Source organism: Aspergillus mulundensis, assembly GCF_003369625.1.
Source record: "Aspergillus mulundensis strain DSM 5745 chromosome Unknown scaffold_1, whole genome shotgun sequence".
Taxonomy (NCBI): domain Eukaryota; kingdom Fungi; phylum Ascomycota; class Eurotiomycetes; order Eurotiales; family Aspergillaceae; genus Aspergillus; species Aspergillus mulundensis.
The window spans coordinates 2,339,709-2,365,604 of NW_020797889.1; the positions used below are offsets into that span (position 1 = coordinate 2,339,709).

At 51.6% G+C, this 25,896-nt stretch overlaps 10 protein-coding genes across 10 annotated transcripts; 4 read left to right on the forward strand and 6 right to left on the reverse strand.

Annotated features, from left to right (window-relative positions):
* Window positions 1-770: 770 nt before the first annotated feature.
* On the reverse strand, window positions 771-5,253 carry bud4 (putative GTP binding protein (Bud4); the record flags this gene model as incomplete). The annotated part of the gene is made up of 4 exons (XM_026744287.1): window positions 771-1,370; window positions 1,421-2,124; window positions 2,183-5,111; window positions 5,164-5,253. The coding sequence occupies 4 exons, from the start codon at window positions 5,251-5,253 to the stop codon at window positions 771-773; spliced, it is 4,323 nt and encodes a 1,440-aa protein (XP_026607450.1).
* A 953-nt stretch (window positions 5,254-6,206) lies between these two features.
* Window positions 6,207-8,030, forward strand: mrh4 (ATP-dependent RNA helicase MRH4; the record flags this gene model as incomplete). The annotated part of the gene is made up of 1 exon (XM_026744288.1): window positions 6,207-8,030. One exon carries the CDS (start codon window positions 6,207-6,209, stop codon window positions 8,028-8,030), a length of 1,824 nt encoding a protein of 607 aa, XP_026607451.1.
* A 461-nt stretch (window positions 8,031-8,491) lies between these two features.
* On the forward strand, window positions 8,492-8,986 carry DSM5745_02273 (ACT domain-containing protein; the record flags this gene model as incomplete). Its single annotated transcript, XM_026744289.1, has 1 exon — window positions 8,492-8,986. One exon carries the CDS (start codon window positions 8,492-8,494, stop codon window positions 8,984-8,986), a length of 495 nt encoding a protein of 164 aa, XP_026607452.1.
* A 1,370-nt stretch (window positions 8,987-10,356) lies between these two features.
* Window positions 10,357-11,055, reverse strand: DSM5745_02274 (uncharacterized protein; the record flags this gene model as incomplete). The annotated part of the gene is made up of 2 exons (XM_026744290.1): window positions 10,357-10,961; window positions 11,040-11,055. 2 exons carry the CDS (start codon window positions 11,053-11,055, stop codon window positions 10,357-10,359), a joined length of 621 nt encoding a protein of 206 aa, XP_026607453.1.
* A 3,690-nt stretch (window positions 11,056-14,745) lies between these two features.
* Window positions 14,746-16,486, reverse strand: DSM5745_02275 (putative carboxylesterase; the record flags this gene model as incomplete). Its single annotated transcript, XM_026744291.1, has 2 exons — window positions 14,746-15,003; window positions 15,041-16,486. 2 exons carry the CDS (start codon window positions 16,484-16,486, stop codon window positions 14,746-14,748), a joined length of 1,704 nt encoding a protein of 567 aa, XP_026607454.1.
* Window positions 16,487-17,023: 537 nt separating this feature from the next.
* Window positions 17,024-19,003, reverse strand: DSM5745_02276 (SET domain-containing protein; the record flags this gene model as incomplete). Its single annotated transcript, XM_026744292.1, has 2 exons — window positions 17,024-18,832; window positions 18,893-19,003. The coding sequence occupies 2 exons, from the start codon at window positions 19,001-19,003 to the stop codon at window positions 17,024-17,026; spliced, it is 1,920 nt and encodes a 639-aa protein (XP_026607455.1).
* A 295-nt stretch (window positions 19,004-19,298) lies between these two features.
* Window positions 19,299-21,914, forward strand: DSM5745_02277 (uncharacterized protein; the record flags this gene model as incomplete). The annotated part of the gene is made up of 10 exons (XM_026744293.1): window positions 19,299-19,493; window positions 19,557-19,641; window positions 19,692-19,931; window positions 19,985-20,018; window positions 20,245-20,444; window positions 20,535-20,874; window positions 21,163-21,214; window positions 21,284-21,684; window positions 21,736-21,852; window positions 21,905-21,914. 10 exons carry the CDS (start codon window positions 19,299-19,301, stop codon window positions 21,912-21,914), a joined length of 1,674 nt encoding a protein of 557 aa, XP_026607456.1.
* Window positions 21,915-22,328: 414 nt separating this feature from the next.
* DSM5745_02278 (uncharacterized protein) lies at window positions 22,329-23,006 on the forward strand (the record flags this gene model as incomplete). Its single annotated transcript, XM_026744294.1, has 1 exon — window positions 22,329-23,006. One exon carries the CDS (start codon window positions 22,329-22,331, stop codon window positions 23,004-23,006), a length of 678 nt encoding a protein of 225 aa, XP_026607457.1.
* A 322-nt stretch (window positions 23,007-23,328) lies between these two features.
* On the reverse strand, window positions 23,329-24,086 carry DSM5745_02279 (uncharacterized protein; the record flags this gene model as incomplete). Its single annotated transcript, XM_026744295.1, has 3 exons — window positions 23,329-23,335; window positions 23,397-23,507; window positions 23,581-24,086. The coding sequence occupies 3 exons, from the start codon at window positions 24,084-24,086 to the stop codon at window positions 23,329-23,331; spliced, it is 624 nt and encodes a 207-aa protein (XP_026607458.1).
* Window positions 24,087-24,527: 441 nt separating this feature from the next.
* On the reverse strand, window positions 24,528-25,496 carry DSM5745_02280 (uncharacterized protein; the record flags this gene model as incomplete). Its single annotated transcript, XM_026744296.1, has 1 exon — window positions 24,528-25,496. The coding sequence occupies one exon, from the start codon at window positions 25,494-25,496 to the stop codon at window positions 24,528-24,530; it is 969 nt and encodes a 322-aa protein (XP_026607459.1).
* Window positions 25,497-25,896: the final 400 nt, after the last annotated feature.

A 25,896-nucleotide genomic window follows, 5' to 3' on the forward strand; every position in this document is an offset into this window, starting at 1 on the left:
ATATTTCTTGCTCTTTTCTGCTTTACCAAGGCTCCATGCACTCATCATTCCTTGTATGCCCGCTTCGTGTCATTAACGGCTCCAGGTCATATAGGTAGCTCGCCAGCGATTAATCAACAAATTTCATCCACGGCTTCGTGAATCTTAGAAGTACGTGCATAGTAGTAGTGGTTCCTCATATCTAGTTCATAGTAGCCAGGATATGCCTGTGCAGATAAAGCGTGGCTCCGCCACACACAGCGAAGCGTCGTTATATATAACCGCACAAATTCCAGTCAAGGTAACCAAGAGGTCATAGCCATCTAGTACTATCGCCCTGTCGCTCCTCTTCATAAAGCTGGCTGTATAATTCTTTCTAGTAGGATCTTTAACGCTCTTTTTGCTTTGTATAGCTTGGCGAGCTCGCTTTTACCTAGCAACCATGTGCGGAGTTTAGATGTGGCCGGACTAAAATCATTCGGGTGTGGGTGATTCACGAGCCCCAAGTAGTTGCTACCTTATTAGACGTCACCAGAACAGTGAAAATAGTGGAAAACTAGATTATCGATCAAGGAACGGCGCTATGTATCATTAATGTACGGCAGAATGAGACACGAATACATCGCTATGGAGATTCGCCTTGCCCAGCTCCTAATCCTGATATCGGAGCCTCGTATAAACAATGCCAAGCAAATACAAAAAAGACAAGACTCCGATACCACGAGGTAAGCCGACCAATCAAATAAACAAGAAGAAAAGGAACAGAACAGAAGAAAGTTCATGGGCTACGATCAGAAGATCAAGGAACGAGCTTTCTGCCGCCGAGATTCCGCGCTGCGGGCATCAGGTTGCGACTGCGTGTGCTTATGCCGCGGTCGTGGAGCAGGAGCATTGTGTGCTGTAGGCGCCTGCGCCGGAGGAGGTTTGATATCTTTCTTGACAGGCGGAGGAGGTGCGGCTCCGAATTGAGAGAAGCGATCACCCGTTTCTCGTCGCGTTGCCTTCATGCTCCGCTCCCGTTTTAGCACGAGCTCGGTCCAAGGCTTGGCTGAGTTGGCTCCACTCGGTCCCTTGCCAACGGTCTCCGAAAGGACCTTCATCCAGTCTTCTTTAGCGGCCGGGCTGTCAGCATAGAAGTCGATTACCTCTCCATTGCCGAAACGAATACGGAATCCCTCCTCCACGAACATATACCCTTCCTCCTCTTCGGCAAACGCAGACTTACGTCGCTTGCCACCACGCGCTGTCGTCTCTTTTTGCGTCAATGTGCTCCGATCGTCAATAAGTTTGGCGGCCTTGGCCAGGTTGATGGTCGCGCGAGGTTGGCGGGACGTTTCGTGGTAGGCTGTCAATTTCGTACCCTGGAGCTTGAAAAAACGACGACGCCAGTACTACAAGAGTCAGTCAGGTTACCTTAAATAGTATGATGTGGTGAGCTTACCGGACAATCGCCACCTTGTTGCGAAAGGAAACCTTCCCAGCTACGGGTCGACGCAGTCTCCGCCTCGCGCATCTCACGGATGCAGGCATTCATGCTCTTTGGCATATCCTCATCCTTGGTTCCCTTGGGCTTGGGGACGAACAGCAGTTGCAGCTCCAGCTTTCCAATCTTGTAAGGGGGACGGCGTTGGGACATGCCGCTGGCGGTGCTCTTCTTGCTCTTTACGCTGCTTGGCTGCTCATCAACAGCCCATTCGTTGAAGCAAGCCACATCGACATTGTATGGTCGTCCAAATGCGTGCTTTTCGTGGTCACTGAGGGCTGTGTAGGCACGAGCAAAGCTACCGTCCCTAGCAACAAGCGTTCGAAGGCGTTCCCAAACAGGCGCATTGGGATCCTGCTTTTTCTGCTGTTGCAATGCGAGCTGCTGCTTCATATCGAGTTCCTTTCGCTTGCGCGGTGATGCAAACATCTTACTGAATGTAGACTGCTTTTGGCGCGATGGGGACGCTGAAGGGGCAGGCTCTTGGATCCTGAACTTTTCCTCATCCATCTTCATTTGGAGCGTGAGCTGGAACTCCAGGTCGTTCTGAACGATGAGTTCGAACTCTTGTCCAATAGGAGCAGTCTTGCCCAGTTCCAGCCAAGCAGTTGTTACGCAGTGTAGACCGTTATCCAAGGTAAGGGAGAAGTATGTTCGCTCTCCTGTTGTGACGGGAAATAAGTCAGCATGGACACTAGGTCAGGTGCGTGGGGCACATACCTTTCGGGAGCGGCAAATCAAGATACTTGAGTCCGACAACCTTCACAAATAATCTACCGCGCTCTTCGCCATCCTCGAAAGTAGTGTTAAGATTCTGTTCAATCTCTTCAACCGGAGTTGGAGGCTCTTGGGTGATGCTCGGCTGTCCTGGCAACGGCGGCACAGGTCCGCTGACGGGCTTTTTGCGGATCGCACCGGAGGGGGTACGGATACTGGCGCGACGAGCCCCAGAATTCCAGGGGACTGTAGTCCAAGTCTGCTGGCTGGCCTTACGCTGTGGGGATGGGCCGGGCCTCGTACCCTGTGCACCAGCAGACGGCTCTCCGTTCGTCGTCGGCACGGGTTCCTCCTCAGGGCGGCTACTCGCGACAATGACTTTGGTATTGTGTCTCATGAGGTAGCCTCTCTGTGTAGACGTTGGGTAGTTAGCACGTGCTAAGTAATTGGGATGGGTTCCTGTGTGGGGTGCAGAGGTTTCCAGGGTGCGGGGAGGGGCCGATGAGGATTGCAATTGGGAAAGGGCTAGCTCAAACGCAACCTTTTGGGACTCAATGACTCGATCGAATTCTTTATCCAAGCCGAATCCAAGACTTTCGTCTTCTTGGATGCTGAACGGGATGTCCAGTTTCATAAAGCTAGGCTTGCGGGGCGACGCCCCTGTTGAGGGCCCGGGTTGTAAGGTTTGGTCCTGAGAAGAGGTTTCTACTTCTTGAGTTTCTGGTTCGTTGGACGGCTCAGTTGCTGGGACGACCTGGCCGCTCACTTGACGGCGGGTTGCAGCCATCTGTTCAACATCTGCACGGGTCAGTGAGGGGCGAATCTTTAGACTGCTGCCGCGTGCTTTGACGGTCGCGATGGGCTCGGGCACGCTTTCATCCGCCGACTCCTCGAAATCGCTGATCTCAGCATCCACGGGGTGCCTAATTACAGAGTCGGGAGTCGAGGGCGGGGATATTTGATCAGCGGTCTCAGGAGTGACAGGACGGCGAAGGGACTCTAGCATGGCGGTCATCTTGGGAGCAGCGACCTGACCACCCTGATGCCATTCCTCCGTCTTCGGCTCTTCGACCTTAGGCTCTTCGACCTTAGGCTCTTCGACCTTAGGCTCTTCGACCTTAGGCTCTTCGACCTTAGGCTCTTCGACCTTAGGCTCTTCCACCTTAGGCTCTTCCACCTCAGGGTCTTCCACCTTAGGTTCTTTGGTCTTGAGCTCCTCCGCCTTGAGATATTCGGCTTTGGGCAATGATTTGTCGCTTGAATCCTCCTCGACTCGACCTGTGGGAACTGGCGTTGCTTCGGATGGCACAGAGCCGTTGCTCTTTGAGAAAATCTCCTCCATGGAGTGGTTAGAGCAATGCCTCTCGTCGTCTTCATTCTGCTGGTCTTTTAGATCCTTGAAGGAAGAATCTTTCGAAGGGATGGTTCCATAATAGTCGGGTATATCGTAAAGGTCATCTGTGTCGTCCTCCTGTTCGGGTTTGATGATGACACTATTCGTTTCGTCGTCATCATCTTCGTAGCTGTTGTCATTGTCGCTCTCAAGCGAAGGAATGGGGACATCAGGGTCGTAGCTAGCGTATTGAAGTGGACTGGCGCTTCCTTGAGACGAGGTTTCATATGAATCATCCAGATAGTCATCGCCGCGGCGAAGGTCGCGCAAGATGGAGTCTCTGGAGATGCGTGGAGGAGAAAACACATCCGGCTCATTTTCTTGAGTTGGAGTAGCGTCGTCATCCGTAACCTCCGACTCCTTAGGTTCGTCCGGTGTCATTTCTTCAGTCGTATCTTCTTCATTCTTGATGTTGTTGGTCGGCTTTTCATTCGCATTTTCGCGCTCCTCCCGTTGAATCATCATCAAGCGCAGCCTGTCCTCTAGGGACATGGAATTGTGGCCAAGTCCCGAGATGTCAGACTTGCTGTACGCGGCTGTTGCTGGTGGCGCGGGAAGAACACGTTGATTTCCTCTTCCAGGTTCGAATGCAGCGGCTGATTTGTCTGAAGGGGTCGCGCGGGGACTAAATGACAATGCTTGGATGGCCGGAAGCGGCGGTAGAGGACGGCGCTCGCCGTTGGAATCGAGAGACTCGACGCGAGACCGTCTGGTGGGAACCTGTTGCGTGGATGTAACACGGGGTTCGGGGCTCTGGCTTCCTTCGCTAGTAAACGGATCTTCGTCCTTTTCCACCAGTTCATCATTTGCGCTATCTGGGCTCATGAAGCGCCAGTCCTCGGGCATGACGACAGGGGTCTTTTCAAGATCTTCCAGGGAAGCGTCAAAGCTGTCATCACGGTCCATAGAGCCGCGATCGAAGCTAATGTCGCCTTCGTCTTCTTCTGAATCGTAGCTCCCCTCACGAGACTCGGATGCAATTGAGGATGGGTCAGGGGTGGTCATTTCATATTCATTAACCTGGGGTGGAGCGGCATCAAAAGTAACACATTTTGTGTAGCGAGTACCATCGATGTCCGACCAAATCTCATTCTCCGGGTCAAAGGCCATGTCCTTGGTGCCAAATCGACTAGCGCGAGAGAGAGACGACTTGGCAGGAGGGGCCTGGTCCTTGCTAGGCGACGGAGGTCGAGGTCCCATTTGGGCCTTGTCTGCACTGCCAGGGCGAGCTGTAGCCGCACCAGGGCTTTGTTTTTCGTGTGAAATTCGATTGATCGCAAGCGGTCGTTGGGGAACATAGACACTAGCAGGGTCGTACTCTTGGTTGTAGTCGCGGAACATACTGTTGCCTTTGACTCGGGATGCGCGCTTCAGGTTCTCAAGAGAAGGCCTCTTGGAAGTGGAGAATGGCGCATCGGGCTCGTAAGGTGCTTGGTTCTCCGAGCTCTTCTGAAAGGGCGAACCCGAATCACGACCTTGCCAGAAGCGGCGCGTTGAAGAGGGAGATTCATATGGCGATGAATCAATGCTTTTTGTTGACTGTTCCAGTGAAGTCAGCATGATCCTGACCGAAGGAATACAGGCAGCCTACCTTAGTGCCCTGGTTCCAGATGGGAGAGTTGCGACGGTGAGCCATTGGGCTCACTTCTGACAGTGGCCGTTGCCCGGTGCCGTTGACCATGTTGCGAGACTTTCTCAAGGTCTAGAAAAACAACCTAAGAGGGAAGAAAACCAAGAGCAGACGAGGCAACAAAGTAAAAAAAACAAGGCTAGAAAGTGATCAGTAAACTTGTTTCATCTCGTGTCGGGTCTCCATCCCTTGCGGAGTCGGAACGCGCCCATACCTATTCTTGATAAACAAAAACAACAGACGTCAGATTTCCACGCCGCTCAGAGAAAAATGTCAAAGAAGTCCAATCCAAGTTGTGATCGCTCCAATAACACCCCTAAGTGCGTAACTCGTAAGACTCGTAAAAGGTCACAAAGGGAAGGTCATTTAAAGCGGTTGGTGGTTTCGTTAATTTTGTGTTTTTCTTTCTTTTCCCCGAGTCAATCACAGTAAAGAAGGACTATGGAAGTCAAATGGGAAGAGATCGTGGTTGGATGAGATTCAGAACAAAGTCGTAATGAGATGGTTCAAATACAACGCAAAGCGAAACACACACACATGCCATCCACCACTGGCAAGAAGACAAGACGTCAGAGGAAGACGGAGGAGGATCTAGAAGAGAAGAGGAGACGCAAGTGGGAGCGTTAAGTAGGCCTGCGATCGCTGGTGCCGTGGTTGGAGACGACGGACTCGTGGAGCCTGAGGAGCCGCGAGGATGTTGACATTTGGCTGGCGGGAGTCTCCCGGGCAACTGCAGCCCTGGCTTGGAATATCGGAGCCTTGGCGCCTGAGCGCCTGCCTCTCTCGATCGAGCTAGGCCGGATCTGGCCTAGCGCCTGCTAATCCCCGGCGGTCCAAGCTTCTTCCCCTTCGAGGATCTTTTTTCTCCTGCGGCGAAAGCTGGTCCAGACTTTTCCATCACTCTTCACCCCGGCCCCGATCCAGCGATGAACCGGTTAAGCGGGCTGTCCCTGCCCCTCAGGCCGTCGGTATGCCTGTTCTGCCGTGCTCAGACTTCCCTTTCCATGTCTCCCTTCCAGGGAGGACAGGCTGTTCGCTCGTTGGCGACTGGCCGCCTCCGCCGAGGAAAAGCCCGCATGACGCTCTCCAGAGATGTCGCTAAATCATCCCTTAAATCGAAGCGAGAAGACCGTGGTAGGATTGGCCCCTTTTCCAACATGAATCAGACACAGGCGCGCGTTCGTGATGACCCGCGTTCGCGTTCAGCAGCCGCCTTGAGACGCTCCGGAGACACAGAAGAAAAGCCCGCGACGAAGACCGACAGTCCGCTGTACAAGGCTTTGAAGATGCAAACGACGCTCGCACCCATTTCTTATGGTCGACGAACAGCAATCAAAGCGAAAATCGCTGAAATCACGAGCTTCGACGTCTTTCCTCTCCTCCCCATTGTCCGAAACTCGATCTACTCACAAGCCCTGCCTCACATACCGGATGCCGTGCCTACTCCTATCCAACGTGTTGCGATCCCGAGGCTTCTCGAAGATGCTCCAGTCAGTAAGAAGCTGAAGAAGGTGGACGATGAAAAACCCAATTACCCTCAGTACCTTCTCGCCGCAGAGACCGGTTCGGGAAAGACACTGGCATATTTGATTCCTGTGATCGACGCCATCAAGCGCCAAGAGGCGCTGGATAAAGAGATTGAGAAAGAAGAAGAAGAAAAGAAGGCGCGGGAGAGAGAGGAGAATAAGAAGAATCAGGCATTTGATCTGGAACCCGAAATCCCCCCACTATCCAATGCAGGAAGACCTCGGGCGATCATTCTGGTACCGACGGCGGAGTTGGTTGCTCAGGTTGGAGCCAAGGTTAAGGCCTTTGCACACACAGTGAAGTTCAGGTCCGGTACCATCTCCTCCAACCTGACGCCTCGCCGTATCAAGAGCACTCTTTTCAACCCCGCCGGTATCGATGTTCTAGTCTCGACCCCGCATCTTTTGGCATCAATTGCCAAAACCGACCCCTACGTCCTCAGCCGCGTCAGTCATCTCGTTCTCGACGAGGCTGATTCTCTCATGGATCGATCATTCCGGCCAACAACAACAGAGATTATCAGCAAAGTGTCCCCCTCGCTGAAGAAGCTCATATTCTGCTCGGCCACGATCCCCCGTAGCCTCGATACTCAACTGCGCGACCGTTACCCTGATATCTGGCGGTTGACGACACCTAACCTGCACGCGATTCCCCGTCGTGTTCAACTAGGCGTTGTGGATATCCAGAAAGATCCATACCGCGGAAACCGCAACCTCGCCTGCGCGGACGTGATCTGGTCCATCGGCAAAGGTCAAGGCGACGATGAACCCATCGCCCCTTGGCAAGAGCCAAGAGTAAAGAAGATCCTCGTATTTGTCAATGAACGCGAGGAAGCCGACGAGGTCGCCCAGTTCCTTAAATCCAAGGGCATCGACGCTCACTCCTTCTCGCGTGACTCGGGCACCAGAAACCAGGAGGAAGTCCTTGCTGAATTTACCGAACCAACCGTCATCCCTTCTGCCGATGAGATCCTCCTGGCCCGCAAGCAGAAGAAACGCGATAGCGGGAATATCCCCTTCGTGCTGCCAGAGCGGACAGCCCAAGGTCCCGAGCGCCTGCTACAAGGCGTCAAGGTGCTTGTCACAACCGACATCGCCTCCCGCGGTATCGACACCATCGCCGTGAAAACACTTGTCCTCTACCACGTCCCGCACACGACTATCGACTTTATCCACCGTCTCGGTCGTCTGGGACGTATGGGTAAACGTGGACGTGCAGTTGTGCTGGTTGGCAAGAAGGACCGCAAGGATGTGGTCAAGGAGGTTCGCGAGGCTATGTTCAGGGGTCAAGCTCTGATTTAGTTCCTGAATTCGAATGTGAGCTTGTGCTTCTACGCTTTAATGTCTGGGTATTCATGCTGGCGCTGGAATCGACTTGAATAAATACCCATCTTGACTAACCTGCTTGGACTCTAATGGCTGTATCATACCATCTCATGTATATTATCATCTCATCTTTACTAGCATATATATAGACGGCGCTCTGAACAACATGTATTTTCACTATTAACAGATCAAGTCAGGTAGATGTCTATAATTCCTCTGAAAATAGGGCCCCGCCGCGTTTGCCAAAGTTACACGTGACTAATCCCAGTCTTCACTCGTTGGCTGTGTCCAATTGTCAACTGCCCCCACTGTCAACTATCCCACCAAAGTAAACACCATCTACAAGTTATTTACAGTCTCTACTCTCAGCTCTCAGCTCTCAACATCGAATAGAACCCAATACAACAAGAAAACTCCACCTTGCCAACACACTGAAAATGTCTAAATCGAACCAAAAACAAGCACCAGGTGAAACATCCCTCACCAAACTGCTCGCAACGCTTCAACCAATTCTCCACTCGGAAACCTACATCTTCCTCACAATCCCACCCTCACACCCCTCATTTGGGGATCTTGCCACTCTCCACGCCAGTCTGCAACCAAAGATGCTCTTTCACGAACGCGAAGGCCTAACGGTGATAACAACGCCGGCTCTCGCCTCGGCCGCGGGCTTCGAGAAGGACAAGGACTACGTCTTCGAATGCAAGATGATTACGCTGACGGTGCATTCGAGCCTCGAGGCTGTGGGGCTTACGGCTGTGTTTTCGAAAGCCTTGACGGAGAAGAATGTCAGCGCGAATGTTGTTAGTGGGTTCTACCATGATCATATTTTTGTTCCGGTGGGAAAGGAGGATGTTGCGGTGCGAGTTTTGGAAGAGGTGCAGCAGGAGGCGCTGGCTCGGACGAAGGCGGAGGTTGAAGCGGAGGCTTAAGAAGCTCATAGCCGTTACGGACCAGTGGCTATGGTATTCACAAAGATAGAAGTCGTATTTGTTCGATATGATATACCCCAGCCTGCTGACCAAAGCTTCAGAATTAGACTTGTTGGCTTAGCGTTTCAAGGTATAAACATAGCCCAGATTTGGAGCAGGGAACCGGAAAGAAAACCAAACAATCTTGTGAGGCGGACTGTGGCGTGTACCAACATTGACTAGAATCAACATGCGGCCACTGGGAAGGGCTCTATACAACCTGGTTAGCACTGCTTCATCAACAATATGAGTATCTTGAACCTGCAGGTTTTAACGCAACGAATCTCCACCCAGGTACACCATGCCGCGTACAATGTTGACTGTCCATCATGAGACCTCAGTCAAGAAGAGTGCTATTTTCAGACTAGAACGTCCTGCGTGTCCTAGCTTCTCAGTCCACCTGGCCTTGTGCCTCGGAGCAAGCAACGAGGACTGTTGCGAAGACAAGCATATTCTCAAAGAGTGAGAACCATGGCCGGGTCCAGCACTGGAAGGATGTTGCTGAGTGGAGTATTCTCCCTCAAACCCCCAGCTCCTCTCTCCGGTATATCTTGGTGTCCTCCTTTCTCGGTGTCTTTCCGTGTCTCTATCGCACGCTCGAGTACCTACTCCGTAATAATATCACTGGCATCTGGGAACGTCAACAGAACTGATTATGATCGGGATATTTAGATACTAGGTGGACATGGGCCTGAGCACTGGATTAATCCAGGTGTCAGCAAACTATCAGGCAGCGCTGGATGGGGAAGACTGACTGAGGCTCTTAATGCGTCGATTCACGCTGGGTGTCTTTAATCTTGACAGCGCTATGATCAATAGAGCGATAAGTGCCTTACATGCGCATAGAGCCCGATGATGGCGAGCTTCTTCTGAATCAGAAGGCTGATTGCAATGGCGCTGGTGGATGATGGTGGTCACGGATGTGAGGACGAGCAGAGAGGGAATAGGACGGGCTTGCCCGGACCTCGCGAGTCGTTCGCTCTTTCCCCGAGTGTACGGCCAAGCATCGGATGTCCGTGATATCGGCGACTCAAGATTGATATTCCCTGGTTGATACCAGAGAAGGAACAGAGTTAATGGCGTGATGTTATACGTGAGGTCAACCTCCAATGGCTCTAGGTTCAACCCTGTCTAGAGATTCTCCGCGTCTCGTCTTTTTGTCAATGAGGAACTCATGCATTTTTGACTAACTTGCTGACTGAAAGCATTCTTTCTCCTGCGTTCTACCCTCTGCCCTATCCACCACTTTGGCTGAGCATCTAACGGAAATGACAAGCAAATAGAAGATCCAATGCCAATCGAACCCCTCGGCCGCCCCGTCATCACAACGCTTAGAACGCAGAATAAGGCGGCGGCGCATCCTCCCTCCTGTCATTACCATCACCACGCCCGCGCCCATGGCCATGGCCAATCTCATTGAAATACTCGTTCTCATACTCCCGCGGCCCTCGTCCTCGTCCTCCAATCGTTACCGCACGAGGAGGCTCACGAACACCGACACCACGGCGCCCCAACGCCTCAACGTCAAAACCCCCGTTACTATTTCTCTGCTGCTGGGCTTGCAACTGCTGCTGTTGCAACTCCCTAGCGCGCGTCCTCTTCCCACCAGCTATAGCACAGCATGCAGCTCCGCCGCAGCAGACGGCCGCAACGATGAGAGGAATCGCAATAAAGACAGCCGTGGGAATTTTGAGGCCCCCGCGTCTCCGCCTGCGGTAGTCGCGTGCGGTTAACATTGCGGAGTTTGGGTTTGGGGACTTGGCTTCATTCTCGAACGTTGGGATTGAGATGGGTGTAAGGGAAGGCGTCGCAGTCATGAAAGTCGATGTTGCCGAGTGGATTCCCGACTTCAAGACTTGAGTCTCGCTGGTGGTGGGGGACATACTGCTGGTACAGAATGTAGTTTTGGGTTGGGAGCCTTCCTGGGCAGAAATACCTGTAGTGGTAGAAACATGTCAGCAAGACCTAGGTCCCATCGCATCCTTGGGTATGGCCTAGCAGAATGAGCACTTACCCAGTAGTAGAACCATTATGCAAAAGAAGCCAAGGAACGTCTTAACCGAAATCATCTTGAGGGCTCAGCAGGATGCGTTGCATTCTGAGTAGAGTGTTCATTCGGGATATTGCCTGTACTGACCAAAACCAGGCAAGGTACACCCGGGGGAGCAAGCTCATTATATAGACAGCCTATCCCGGTCCCTAGCATCATGAACCAGCAGGTCAATATACATCGGGCGCAGCAGACAGGGCATAGTTCGTCTGGGCGCGGGCTGGGCGCTGAATGGCGGTCATTGATTGGACGAGCAGCATCCGCAGCTGGAACCGTTCCAATCAAAGCCATGTTTATCTTGGCAACCCCGGGTATCCGGCAAGCTAACAGCTTGCAGCGCGGCCCTGAGAGAGGACAATGGCGTCACAGGGACAGTTGGGTTGAGGCTGTGTCCAGGCTCTGGACAAAATAGGAAAGGCCAGGCCGATTAAGACATGACCCTGTCCGCAACCATAATGCACCGCTGAGACAGCGTGCAGCATGCTCGGCGCCTTTTAAGATTCTCTCAAAAGAGGAAATTAAGGTCCTGTTTCCGATTCAGGCCCTGGCCCCTCACGATGTTGAGCTCGTTCGTGAAGGCCGTGTGATAGTCGGCGATGTTGGTGCTCACGGGCCGGGAATATGTAGTTGGCCAGGAGGGGCGATTTGCGAGAGGACATTGAACCCAGTTGGAGCGGAAGCCGAGGAGCTGTCCGAGCTGAGCATCCTCCGGTTAGCCCACGCTGCTTCGTCGGCCAATTTCTCGGAGGTCATCACCCACCGTTTGACCGGCACCGTCGTTTGTCGGCTGGATCTTTGCTCTAGGTAGTTTTGGGTGTCCCAAGCCTTGTAAGCTCGTTTTCGCAGGTCGTCGGGCCGCCACAGGGGCATAGGGTAGTGTTGTTTTCCTCGGTTGCTGGGGTGGGAGTGTATTTTCTCGACGGCTCAGAGACAAATATTGTTGGGATTATCCAGGATTGAGCCCGTCAAGTGCAGGTATTGTTGTAAGGCCGGTCCGTTGTGTTGCTGCTGGTTCTGGGGAAGAGGAATCAGGGTGTCTGGCTTCATTTAGTCTTCTTTCTCTGGTCAAGTACAGGGGGGGAAATGAAAATCGTACACTCAAGTACTGATCGACTGCTAGCTGACTCCATTCAAGGAGATACTTGTAGCCGGCAATACAAATGAATGATGTTGAGAAAAAGGAAGTGGGATAGCGAAGTGAGCCTGGGGTTGCTGAGCCAAGACTTGACCCTGGCAGAACAAACCTCGTGGGGTCAATCACATTCTTTCTGTAAGCGGAATATTCCTGGTCAAATGGGAAGTGGTGAAGGGCCCTTCTTCTTTCCCATGGTCACTTGCTCTGTCAATATCCGTACTCGAGAAGCTGTTTGTCGATTTGCGGACTACACTCAGTAAGACCGACGACCTCCAGCGCCTCCCGCGAGCTCTGTTTCTGGTCACCAAACCAGCAGCAGCAATTCAGCTCTGGCCCAACTTCCTGATTTCCCAGATACGGTCTCTTTAGGCTGTCGTCAAGTCATCCTTCAATATCACCCGCACAAACTCCTTCGTCTATACTCCATATGCGAGGAGCAGCGTTACCAACGCCAGAGGTTGAGCTATACTGCACAGCTGCATGCGAAGAGTCTCTCACCTCTTCCCGCCGGACTTTCAATGGATCCTGTGCCGAAAGGGCACATTTTCAACCAGCAGAGTACAACAAGCAGCTTTCTTTGGCTCTGGCTAACGCGTTAGCTTGGGCCTACAAGGTCTCTCGCATTCGGGACTCGTAAGTAAATCCACTCCCGTCATCCACTCCCATCCTCATACCTCGTGCCAGTCGGTATCTGATCAAGCTCGTAAAAAACAGGATTTCGTTTCGCAGCCCCAGAGCCACATCAAGGAAGCATGCCCGTATACGGAGGAGTTATGATGAGCTCCGTCTGCGGACACGGCCAGCCGCATCCAGCTACGTACCCTTCCCTCCTTTCGTTCTGTGGCGTATCTGATCCGAGCTATCCATAAACCTCGTTGCACATTCACCCCTACAGCCACATCTACGCCAGCAGCATACCTTCTTCCACACCTACACCTACACCCACTACATGCATCGGCACCACCTACACAGCGAGAGATGGCGACACCTGCGAGTCCATATCCCACGCACACTCTGTGGGCACAGGCCGCATAATTCAGCGCAACTACCTGGACTACCACCTTTGTCCCTAGCTCCTGGATTAGAGCCACGCATTCAAAATACCTGCACTGAGTTAACGGTCCAAGCCAATGTTACCTGCCAGGGTATCATACAGGGCAATAGACGAGCACTCGGCCAAGTGAACCCGTCTTCTGTCACTCTACGTTGCATGACGACTGTGAAAACTAAAAAGCCAATGGTTGGACGGAGGCTTCACGTCTCGTATGGCCCATAGCCCCCTCCTCGTTTAAGCCCTATCTAGCCCAGACTAACCCTGTATTCTCCAGACACCCCGGCAGCAACGGGTCTTTCACGCTCCCTATTCCCGCAGAATAACAACATCTAAAGATATGCGGCAGCCTCCTCGCAGAGATTACAGTGTAACACTGGAACTAAGAAGTTAGTATAACTATGAGGCCTTTGACCTGCTCGCTTAGGGGGAGGGCTGTCTTCCACTGTTTGACGAGCACCGCCAGCCTGCAATGACGGTCCCGGTTCCGAGCTCTTACGTCTATTGCGGTAAGTTGCACGCCTACGCATACCTTATACTAAGATTGCTGGAGAAGTTCAACCTCGACTACGAGCCCCACTCCAACACAGCCAGATATGTCCTGTCCAAGGGTGTGCACGGCCTTCCACATCCACAAGGTAAGCTCCGGCAACGAACGCGGTATCTTGACAAGCAAGGAGGGTATCTCCACGCCCGGCCTTCCCATCTGACTCTTACGCCTGGAGTCCAGATGTTTATAGTGAACATGTGGCCCTAGGATCGGATTAGTCCACTAGGGTGCGACCATTAGAATGCCGACTCCAACGCCAACTCCATCAACGATACTACTATGTGCATCCTAGCTGTCCACAAATACCTGCCTGACGGTGGCCCCGCCAAACATGTGGATGATGTTCTTGAGCGCACCACTGATACCACCCCGGAACAGGTAGCAGCCAGCATTGACTATGGCTTATTGCAGCCCATGCAAGCGGTGGCAGGAAAGACCTCCAGCATCTTTGTGATAAGGTCAAGGCGAGCATGGTCAAAAGCTGTACGAGGTGTGAGCAGGTCGATGTGGGTGGCCAGTGCGAGGCTTTGCGAGGAATAACAATATCGTCCTGGACTTTTATACCCGGAACCCAGGTGTTGGGAAGGGGTGTGTGGCTTTCGCTGGGATGCTACCGTATGTCTGGGTAAGTGTGCATATATGCGCATCTTAGGGCCTTGACCTGGTAGTTCACTTCAACTAGAGGTTGTGGCATATTATCACCAAGAAATATCTACCATTTTTGGCACAGGTTGGGTATTTTCCTTCCTCATGAGTCGTATTTCCCTTCGTATGTACGCTGATGCGGCTACGCAAGCGCTTGCAGTGACATGTGTATTCCAACAGCTCGTCTATATCAGCCCAGCAGGTAGGCATCATGAGGCCAAGATAAATAGAAGCCAAGATAAATAGAAGCCAAGCATGAGTCGTCGACAACGTGTGGGTAGTCCTCCGGCTAAACAGGAATCCTCTTCCCCACGCCCCTCAAGAATTCACACCTCTCTTTCAATTCCTGCAGCTCGACCTCTCCAAAGCCGTCTGCCCCTATGATCCACTCCTTTCCAGTTTCGTGCAGCTCCGGAACCCCCAAAACATCAGCCGCAGTCAACTTGTGCGCATTCGGATCGCCCGTCTGGAAGAAAGAGCCGAAGGCACCGGCAAAGCCTCTGTAGATGAGCGGATTCGTTTGCTGGACGGAGTTGACTCGGTTCCACTGTAGGAGAGTAGGATTAGTATGGGAATGTACGTACAGAGAGTATTGGGGGTAGGATAGATGCACTAACGTAGCCAGTATCGTCCCCATGCTGCGCCGGTGCACGCGTATACTCCGCCAGGTATCCCTTCTTCTCTGCGGCAGAAGCTAGCCAGTATCCCGGGCACGTTAGGACAACATCACGGTATATTAATCCCGCTCGTACATATGTGGTATTGTAAATATCCAGTGTCTCGGTTGTACCTATCTCCGGATAATACTTGGTTTCGAGGGCATGAACTTGGGACTTCGATAAGCCTGGTAGGAAGCCCGTGATCCAGGCGTGGAAACTCGCAGATGAAGAGTTGAACGTGTCAGTAGTCTCATTCGTGTTCGCATATTGAAGACCAGGCGGGACAAAGTCCTCGCCTTCGTGTGCGTTATGCGTCGCGAAGAAATAGTCTGTTTCGATTAGACCGTGCGTCGTTGCATCGGTTAGTGTATGAAGAAGGAACTCGTCATCGATAACAGGCGCCCATGTATACGAAGACGTCGTCCACTTGTGGCTCGCGCTGATAACCTGGTTTGCGTCGCGGATGGCTTGAGCGTCGACACTCTTCAAGCAAGCCAGTGTATCATCTGTCCCCTTGCAGCCCGTCAACTCCACAAGACTATCATAAATCTCCTCCGCCTCGTCATCATCGTACCGATACGTCTTCGGCCAGAACGGCGAGCTGGCCAGGGCCTTCGAGAAGAGCTTCTTCTTTCCCCTTCGTCCATTCGCAAGGACTTGCCCAACAACAGATCCCCCGCCAGCACTCTGTCCCCAGATTGTGACATTGCGCGGATCACCTCCAAAGTGCTCAATGTGCTCCTGGACCCATTTTAGCACGTACTCTTGGTCCAGGAGCGCGGGGTTCAGGTCTGAGGTGGGCGACTCCTTAATTGCTTTTCCGGGAAGGAAGCCAAAGGCATTGAGGCGGTAGTTTGGGTAGATGACTATGTAGTCGTTCAGGGCACTGACGTTGAGCACAGGGTAAGAGGAGGGCGGCAGCGAGAATGAAGCACTTCCTTGGATGAATGCACCACCGTAAAAGACGACGAGGACGGGTCTGCGAACTGCGACTGAAGAAGCCGAATCCGAGTTTGAACCTTGGTTCAAATCCGAAATCCAAGGCCGTGAGAACAGGCCTAAGTACAGGCAGTCCTCGGACCCATTGACCGTGCGCTGAGGACACATGTCAAAGGGCTGGTCTGTGTCGTAGAGGCCATCATCTATAGGCAGTGGTGGCTGGGGTGCGCGGAAGCGGTTCTCGCCGGTTGGGGGCGCAGCAAAGGGGATCTTGCGAAAGTAGGAGATGTTGTAGGTTGAATCGTATTTGCCTTGGAAGGAGCCGTAGGTGAGGTTAACGAGGGGATCACAGTAACCATTGGCATTGGCAAGGAAGGTGGTCAGTGGAAGCGCTATAGCCCACAGGGCGCTGGATAACGGGAAAGATCTCATGCTTGGGATGTAATCTCACTGATATGATCTGCAGTTAAACCACCACGAGGTAATGCCAATAGAATTATATAGGCCATGCATTTCGGGTTTATGCAGGCCGAGCTGGACATATTTGACGATGCGGGGAATCAGCTCTTGGGACCGGGCAAATGGATGAAGAACCGCTGCCATTGGTGTAAATATTTATTCCTTGCCATGGGTGTTTGGAAAACTTCCCAGCATGCTTCGGAGTGACGAGTGGAGATGGAAAAGGTGTGAAGGAATGAAAGGGGAGAAAAGGATGATTGATGAAGAAGGCTAGTCAGGTGGAAAATATGACATATCTTCAAGAAATCTAAGTGTTACATGGTATAAATACAGAAGCCAACCACAAAGCAGAAGGAACAAAGTCCGAGAGCAAAAGGGAATTGCACTCGAATAAAGTACCATGGTCCTCATGATCTCCATGCCAAATAACTCATCCTGAACGCCAATCTACCACAGATAAAAGGCTCGAACCAATCGCCGCCTGAAACTCCACTCACAAATATAGTTTCATTACATAGTCATTCGGAGGGCTCGAGTGTGCCGCCGCGTCACCCGAGTGCTACCTCGCTCGTCGAGGGCCTCACTGTCTGGGGTTTCACTGCGCATATCAGACAGCTCCGGGGTGGGCGTAATACCAAAACTGACTCCACGGCCCCTGCGAGATACAAGCGCCTCTTCTTCAGGGTACAAGAATCGATGAACAGTACGGTGATCCATCACTCTCTCTTCGTCGTCGTTCGGACCCTCCTTGTCCGTCTTCGGCCAGCGAAACCCGTAGAGCATAGAGTGGCGCTCGCAACGAGGACACTCGCGTCGGGTCAAGTAGGAATTTTGTTGTACGAACCACGCATTGCAAGTGTGGCAGTCTATCCAGCGATCATATGAATGTGCTAGGAGTTTGGGGGTTTTGGTGTAATCCCCAGGGACTCGTGTGAGTTTAGATTCTGGCTCAATGGTCAGATAGATCTTCTTCGTTCTGGGCTTTCTCGGTTTCTTCACATGTTCCAGTGCTTCGGATCCCGTCTCTAGCCTCACAGAACTCGAGATATCGCTAACGCAGCTGTCGGCGCGCGATTGCGCCTCTAGACATGCTGTTATAGTAGTGGGGGGTCCGCAAGATGGTTCCACTTTTAGTTTGACTTGGGTCGCGGGACCCGACATCGATATGGTCGTTTCAGCCAGTATTGAACTCTCCCCAAGCGCCGCAAGCCTTGTTGAGGCCCTAGTTGACCTTGTTTTGACTCCGGTTTTCTCGTCACAAATCGAAGTCGCAGCGGTGGACGTCGATGATCTTTGCGATTCTTCGGGCGTGAGGGATGTGAGGGATTCTGAATCTGTACCAGAGGCTTCTGCATTGTCCCCAGTTTGACCGCTATTACCTGACTTGCCAGCTTCTGACACTGGCAGAGACAGGTTTGGTGTTGCAATACGGGGTTCAGACTCTATTGAGATAGCAATATCCTCAGTGAGTGATAACTGAGACCGCAACTTGGAGCCACGTGGTGTGAATTTTCCCCGCTTCCGTGGAGTTGAATATGGAGAAGTGTCTGAGTCAACGTCCAATGGCACCTTTCGTTTCCTCGGCGTAAGGTAGTTTTCGACAGCCCCAGGTTCCGGTGTAGAGGCTTTGCTTGGTGGCTCAGAGTCATTCTGTGACCAACCGTTCCGAGGAACGCGTTCGCAACTAAGACACAGACATTCGCAATTGTCGATGCCAAAGTAGTCTTCTCCGTACGAAACCGTAATTTCCTCGCCAATATATATGTCCCGAGTGGCGACGACCTGCATCCCCTCAGAACCTCGAGTTACCAAGCGCCCATTGGCGCTGCAATCATGATTTGCGAAGCGGGCGGGACCCAGGAAAAAAGATGGCGTTTTCCTCCGGCTCGACATCACGATACTAAAGTCCTTTCTCTTCAAATCCAAGTCCTGCTCCTCTTCTTTAGTCATCGGCACCAGTGTCCCGCTTAAGTACTTGATCTCCTGGCCCTGCGGAATGAATCGCCGGGCACAGATGGCGGCTTCGTGTTCGGTTATCGTATAGCGATTGGTAGTCGTAACCTCAAACGGGCAGTCGGGAAGGTACATCTGTATATATTTGCGAAGGTGCTTGCGGAACCAGTCCTTCTCACGATCGTTGGGAAGTTTTGCCAGGTATCTCTTCATTCCGGTTAAATCCAATATCTTGCGTTCTGCTGCAGCCACATCCTTGGCGACAATGACATCGTGCAAAAGAATCCGAGCCATCGTATCCTCGAGTAGACCGCGAACAGGGATATATTTCGTCCGATTTTTGCGGGTGTTCGTCCAAAAATAAGCCTATACCAATCGCCTAGTTAGAAAAGAACTATAAAGTCGCCAGGCGCTGAGAATGCCTACACAGTCAACCAGCGCATCCGTTGCGACATCGTCATAGCTGGCCAATTTCGCAAGTGTCAGACGGTCGCGCCGTTCTACAGACGGACTGGACCGGGCCTTCGAGAATGGCATGGTGTGATAATTGATCACAAAGTCCCATAAATTCCAGCTTAACACTTTGGTGAGGTTGAGTTGCAATTGTTGGCTGAAGAAGGGGTCAGTGTGACCAGGGGAACAAGCAGGAAAGTGGCTGGGAGCAAATATATAAAAAAAGAGCGAGAGTATAACACAATTATAACAAAAGAAGATTTAATTCCCAAATGACCAACATAATGAGGGGTCTGGAGTCAAAGACTTGAGGGGATATAGTGAGACAATCAAGAAATGAACGGGGGGCTACATCGGAGACACAGGACTTGGACAAAGAATGGAGCGGCTGGAGGCCGCTGCCCTTCCAATGGACGAGTGCTGCCTGATTTCGCAGGCCGCAGCTGCTCTGACCGGGGTCGGTGGCCGGGAAAACTCCCCTCCGGCAATCTTTCGAGCCGCAGATGTTGATCGGACGGCTGCTGTCGGCGGAGTTACAGGACCAGCACATACAGTCAAGATGATTCAGTTAAAGGTTTGTTGGCTGATCGAAACTTTCCTGATTGGTAGATTGGCGTGTCTAGCTAACCCTCCATAGACGCTGCTAAATTGCATCGACAACTCCGGTGCCGCCGTGGTGGAATGCGTGAACGTCCTAAAAAAGAAACGCGCCGCAACAGTCGGTGCGTACTACTGAGTCGGCTTTTTTTTTTTGATGCGCTTCTGATTATAGTTCTCCGTGATTTAGGTGACCGGATTGTTATTGTCGTCCAAAAACAGCGAAACTTCGGCCCCGAAGGCACAAGCAGCACCGGTATTGCCAACAAGGTTCGCCGAGGAGATATCCGCCACGCCGTCGTCGTTCGAGTGAAGAAGGAAATGCAGAGGCCAGACGGAACTCTCGTCAGGTTCGATGACAACGCCTGCGTGCTTGTGAACAAGGCTGGAGACCCGATCGGAACCAGAATGAACGGTTAGTTTCCGGTGTATGGAATCACCACGAAGGCAGTGCTAACTAAGGTACAGGAGTCGTGGCTACGGAACTCCGGGGGAGACAGTGGTCGAAGATTCTCTCACTGGCACCGATGCATGTATAATATACCATTTGGGCGAATCATTTTATTAGGCGTTCACGTATCTATCTGTATCAATAGAATATACTTCTTGAATTCTCCCTAGTGACCCCAAATCGCCTAAACTCCCTGAACATGCGGTAAACGCCAATGATGGGTATCGAGGTATAGAATAGGTAAACAATGAAAACTTATAAGAAAACATTTCCGCAGTGGCAGCAGACATAGTAAAGTTTCTGAAAGACAGTTAGACACCGAGCACCGAACAATCCAGAGATTCAAGGTGCTCACCATTCCGGTTTCCGCAGACCGCTGCTGGGACTGGAAGAATACTGCCTCAGGATGCGCACACTTCGGACAGACCTTGTTGGATCGAGGGAGCTGTAGAAAGAAAGCGCAACAAGAAAGCGCACGTCAGCCGGGAAGTTCAAACCCGCATTGAGTCTTCCAAGCACATAGCAAGCAAAAGGCTCCAGGCCAATAATTAAGACATCGAATCACAGACGTAACAAGAGATGGGTTCGCCGCAGAACAGGCACAAGCCGGAGAGACAAACCGTAGGATCACTTCCCACATCCTGGGTCACACCAGCGGTGTCGCCGACTTGGCTGGTGAGCTTGTTTTGATAAACGCAGTTGGATGTTGCGGGCTCGCCGACATGGCAGGTTCGGCATGTAAACTGCAGGCGGTTGTTGATGCGGTCTTCCTTCGGGTAGAGCAAGTTGGAGCATTCGCGGCAGAAGCGGAAATGGACCTGTTCGGTCTGCTTGTTATCGCCATCGGCGGACGGAGACGGACTGGCAGACATTTCTGCGGTGTAGAGTCGAAGAGAGCGGGGAGGTTGTATTAGGTAGGTAGCGCGGTAGTTGGCGACGATGGGTCAAGAGAGGTCGAGGGGGGAAATGATAGAATTAAGAGAGAAGAAGATCGAGACGGACAAGAACTGTCAAGAAGATGAGTCCAGCTCGAAGTCTAAGATGACTCTTGAGTCTTGTCCGACTGGCGGCGGGATTCTGGACCGGGTTTGCACTGTTTGTCGGCTTTGCGCTGTTTGTGGCTTCCCCTCCTCACTTTTCCCCGCGTCATCTTAGTGACCTATCTGCGACTTACTAGAACTATATCTTTGAGAAGATTTACCTCAGTTCGTACTTCTGAACAGCTGCTGAAGCTCGCAGACGAAATGGTGTGTTTTTCTTGCTGTCTCTCAGCTGAATCATTGTGAATTAGCCTCACATCATGACTTTCATCACAGGCAAACACGGGTCTTCCAGCAGGATGGGAAGTTCGCCATTCGAACTCCAAGAACCTTCCATACTACTTCAACCCCGCCACCAGAGAGTCGCGATGGGAGCCCCCAGCGGACACGGACATGGAATCTCTCAAGGTGTACATGGCTAAATACCATAGCGGCGCCGGTGCTTACCCAGAAGCTCCCAGTCAAGACGGCAAGATCCGTTGCAGTCATCTTCTAGTCAAGCATAGAGACAGTAGACGGCCGAGCAGCTGGAGGGAGGCTGAAATTACTCGAACAAAAGAGCAGGCGCGCGAAATTCTGCGCGGTCATCAGGAGCGCATCCTGCGGGGGGAGGTCCGATTAGGAGATCTTGCAACGTCCGAGTCGGACTGCAGTAGTGCTAGGAAGAGGGGTGATCTGTATGTCTTTCCAATAGCTCTGTTTTGTCGCTGCCTGCTGACCGTCTGAAGTGGCTTTTTCGGTCATGGTGAAATGCAAAAAGAGTTTGAAGAAGCAGCGTTCGCCCTGCAACCAGGCCAAGTTAGTGACATTGTTGAGTCAGGATCTGGTCTTCACCTCATTGAGCGGTACGTGCTCTTAAGTATTTTCTGGTTAATGCTAATGGGGATGTTATTGTAGGCTTCAATAAATGATTTTTGGACACAGACCTCTTACTTTTTTATGTTGAGTTGCCCCGGAGAAGATGAGTCCTTTTGCTTGTACATCTTGGCTTTGTTTGCCAAATGCACAATGTCACTGCGGTGACATTTATTTGTAGATCCTAGATGGACATACTTTCACTAAAAGAAATCATCATAACGTGTTTAGAGGCCTTGTTAACACATCCATTACTCACAGCGCAGAAGATGTTTGACAGATGTTTTCCGGCAGCAACTTCTCTTACTACAAAGCCCACCTCCTTCAACTTCGTTTTCTTCTCCTCTTCCTGTAGCTAATCTTGTCAGTCTCTATGTCAATGTTTCCCGTTTTCTCGTACCCCTTGGCTGAGAGGCCTCTTCGCTCAGCTTTCAATCCCCGACAGCGCCTCTCTCGACGTCCAACCATGCGCCCCATCAACGAACCCAGCATCCCTCATAACACATCTCTCCCGACCAAAGCTCTCGATCTCCCCCGCCATCTTAAAGGCGTCACTCCGCGCCATATCGAACTCGCATTCACCAAGTGCGGCGTCGCAGCAGCCAGAATTGTCATTTCCTTGAATGCGCTCAACAAGCGCAGACAGTCGCGTTTCGAGGCGCTGTGTCCAACAGATGACGCCATCCGATTGACCCGCCATTGCAATGCCGTCAATCGCCTCACAGCCTGGAGAGAAGACTACGATATTCGCAGTCCAACCTTTGCGCCAACACCAAAGCTCACACGAATAGACCTGGCAGGTCTTTATGTCAGTCGAACCGCATACGAGGAGTGGGCAGAAGCGTACCGAAGCGATCTAGTTCTTTACATCGACGGGCAATTTGCAGAATACCGCAGGTTAAAAGAGGAATTTCTATTAGAAGTTCAGGCGGCGCGAACATTCGATATGGACGAAGAGGACTCGAGGATTCTGGAATGGCTTTTTCTCAGCGAGATGGAGAGGTGGGAGCCCTGCGTCAAGAAGTTACAGCTTCCTTCTTATGATGAGCTGCTCGACGAGGTGTTTCGTGCTATTCGGGGCTGGGTTGATGGGGCAGAGGAGTTACTTGCAGAAGTTCAGGACACCCACGGTGTTAATTTGTGATATTTCTGGCTGTTTTTGTGTTGGAACGTTGGGCGCATCTGGCGTTGGTATCATTCCGACTTTTGCTTGGTGAAAATTGGGATAGAGTCTTGGAATGGCAGGCCACCTCCAAACTCGCGACATACTGCACGGTACTATTCTGAACGGAGTTTCTGAACAACATGTCCACTACGTCTAAATACCCCGTCAAATGAGCAGCTTATCTGTGGAGCACTACGTATGGGAATTGAAAGGATATTGCCCCTCTGAACTACGCACCAAAGTACTTGAGATCTGAAACAAGTATGCAATCCAAGATTTATTTCCAACGGACCGAAGAGATCTATGACCTAACCATCTATTCCAAATACCGCACCAAATGCAAGAACTACAGATCAACTCCATACATACTTCTCAACCTCACCCTCAGCCGCCTCCGCATCCGCTTCTCGCTTCGCCTCCTCCTGCGTATAATATGCCTCATACTTCCACGCATTCCGCCCATTCCTCAACTTCGCACGCCTAAATCACAGACTCCAATCAGTAAACAGTCCAATATAAGGCAGCACAGTAATAAGAAAAGAAAAGCACTTACCTTCTTCCAACCCTCTTCTCCACAACCGTCACCATCTCCTCAAGCTCCTCCCAGCGGAAATCGCTACGCGTGCGCCCCCACTTCCCAAAGACCTTCCACTGCTCGATCTCATCATTCTCAAGAAGTATGAGCATGCCCAACTGCTCCGCAAGCGGGAACGTATCTTTGCTCGCGAGCGTCTTCCGAATATCGGCGTCTTTCCGGACCCGCGCGTGTAGCTTCCCCAGACACAGTTCGCAGAGGAGAATACACTCGGTCAACTCTTGCAGGCTCCGCATCTTGCAGTTTGGGTGGTTTCTTGTGTGGAATCGCAGCTTTTCGGTGGCGGGGTCGGGCCTGAGCGTGGAGCAGGGGTACCAGAACTCGTCGATGATGCAGCCGCAGAGGAATTTTGTTTTCCAGAAGATGCACATCTTGCTGAACTTGTTTCTTTTGAGCTTGACTGTGATATACTTGGATAAGAATATCTTGTAGATCAAGTAGCGATGGCATGGTAGAGGAGGCATTGCTGCGTTTGGAGAGTGTCTATATAGGGTGGTAGGAGGAGTGTGGTCAAAGAGCCAAAGGACAATGAAACTTGTGATAAAGATTACAGTCAATGAAATTCTGCACGCTCTATGGTAAGACTTCTTTGTAGAGGACGTAGAGAAGGTTTGTGAAGACCATTGTTCGTTGCTTTCATGCTGCAGCAAATGTCTTGGATAGGGTTTTGTGATCACATGATCATGGCTCTGTGTCAACATCACCAACTTGGAAAGGAGAAGTTAAGCATAGAAGAGTATTAATATTGATGGGTCTATCACTACCAAAAGAGAGTAAAAGTACAGTACTTCCAAAGAAACCTCCTATTTTGGAGCTTACATGAAAGTGTTCAAATCAAAGGGTATATCCTATCCAAACACCAATGACAATCCAAGCATACGCCATTTCAAACTCAAACTGCATGTTCAACCCCCCAAAAAAGACTCTTCTCGGCAATTAGCCGGTAGTATGTCTTTCATCGCAGCGACGTTCACCACCCCTCTCCCAGCTAATAGCCTCCTCCACCAGTAAACCCGTAGCTCCCTAGGTGCGGACGCCAGAAACCGTGCACTTAGCACCCATCCATCCTCAGCACGCTCGATCAACGCCACGAAGACTTGAATAACAGTAGTCACGAAAGACGAAAGGCCTAGCCTAGGTATCTCCTTCTCCCACTTGTGCATCTCTTCTAGGTAACCCTGCCAGTGCGTCCGGACCCGGCCCACCGCACGAGCAGTGGGAAGAGTCCCGTTCGCGGCAGCGTCATTCAACGCTTTTTCAAAGTTTACCTTTGCGTCCTGATAAGCCACCCAAGGGCCGTTGAGCAGTTGGTTCATGGTGTCGTTGTACTTGCTTGCCCATTCCTCGTAAGCGTGCATGTCGATATGTATCGCCATAAGCCCTTTTGGAAGCTTTTGGTTGGGGATAGTAAGGTATTCCTCCCCCGGCGGGAAACGGGGCGTCCAGGCGCGGAGTTGTTCAATTGACTCGCAGTGGTTGACGTAGCGGGCATGATGACCTGGGTCTTCGTCTTGAGTAACAAGCGGGCAGAGGCGGTTGTAACGTGAGTTGTGTTCTTGATAGAGAATTTGGACGACTTTCATTACGGCTCCCCCGGAAGCATAGAATTCGTTGAGGGCTGTGCGGAGATCACCAGCGATGACTTTGCGGATGTACGGAGTCTCGATCATTCGATTCATGTCGACTTGAGGTTTCGAGACGATGTTACACTGCGGCAGAGGCGGGATATGGGAAAGATTCTCAAGAATCTCGTGTATTGGAGCTGCCTCCGCGAAGATCGTTGGGCGATCCTCGTCGGGGACCTTTGCAAGGTTGCAGATGAATGACGCGAAAGTGGTTAGGTGTTCTTCACTGGAGCCGAGAGGACGGACCATCTCTAGATAATACCAAGGACAAAATGGCGACGGAGAGGTTGAGAAGAGGGATAATGGCAAGATGGAGGAGAAAGAGACGGTGGTATATCAGAAGTCTGCAGCATAATGGGGGAAGAGAATGAGCGAATGAAGAAAAAGAAGAGAACTCAACACCAGAACAACCATCTCTAGAGATACTGGAACTATTGCTCTGTGTTATTGTGTGAGGGTGGAAGTGCGAAGAATAGTGACAGCCCCACTCTTCTGTGAGCTTGCCGGCCAAAGAGTTGCTTGAAAGGGAAGGGGCAGAGCAGAGTGGGCTGCCTTGAATCATGGTCTGGGACCTCACAAGAAAACTTCCTGGGGAATAGTAAGAATTGTTATGCTTTAGCAAATCTATGGCTAATGAACACGCCTCATC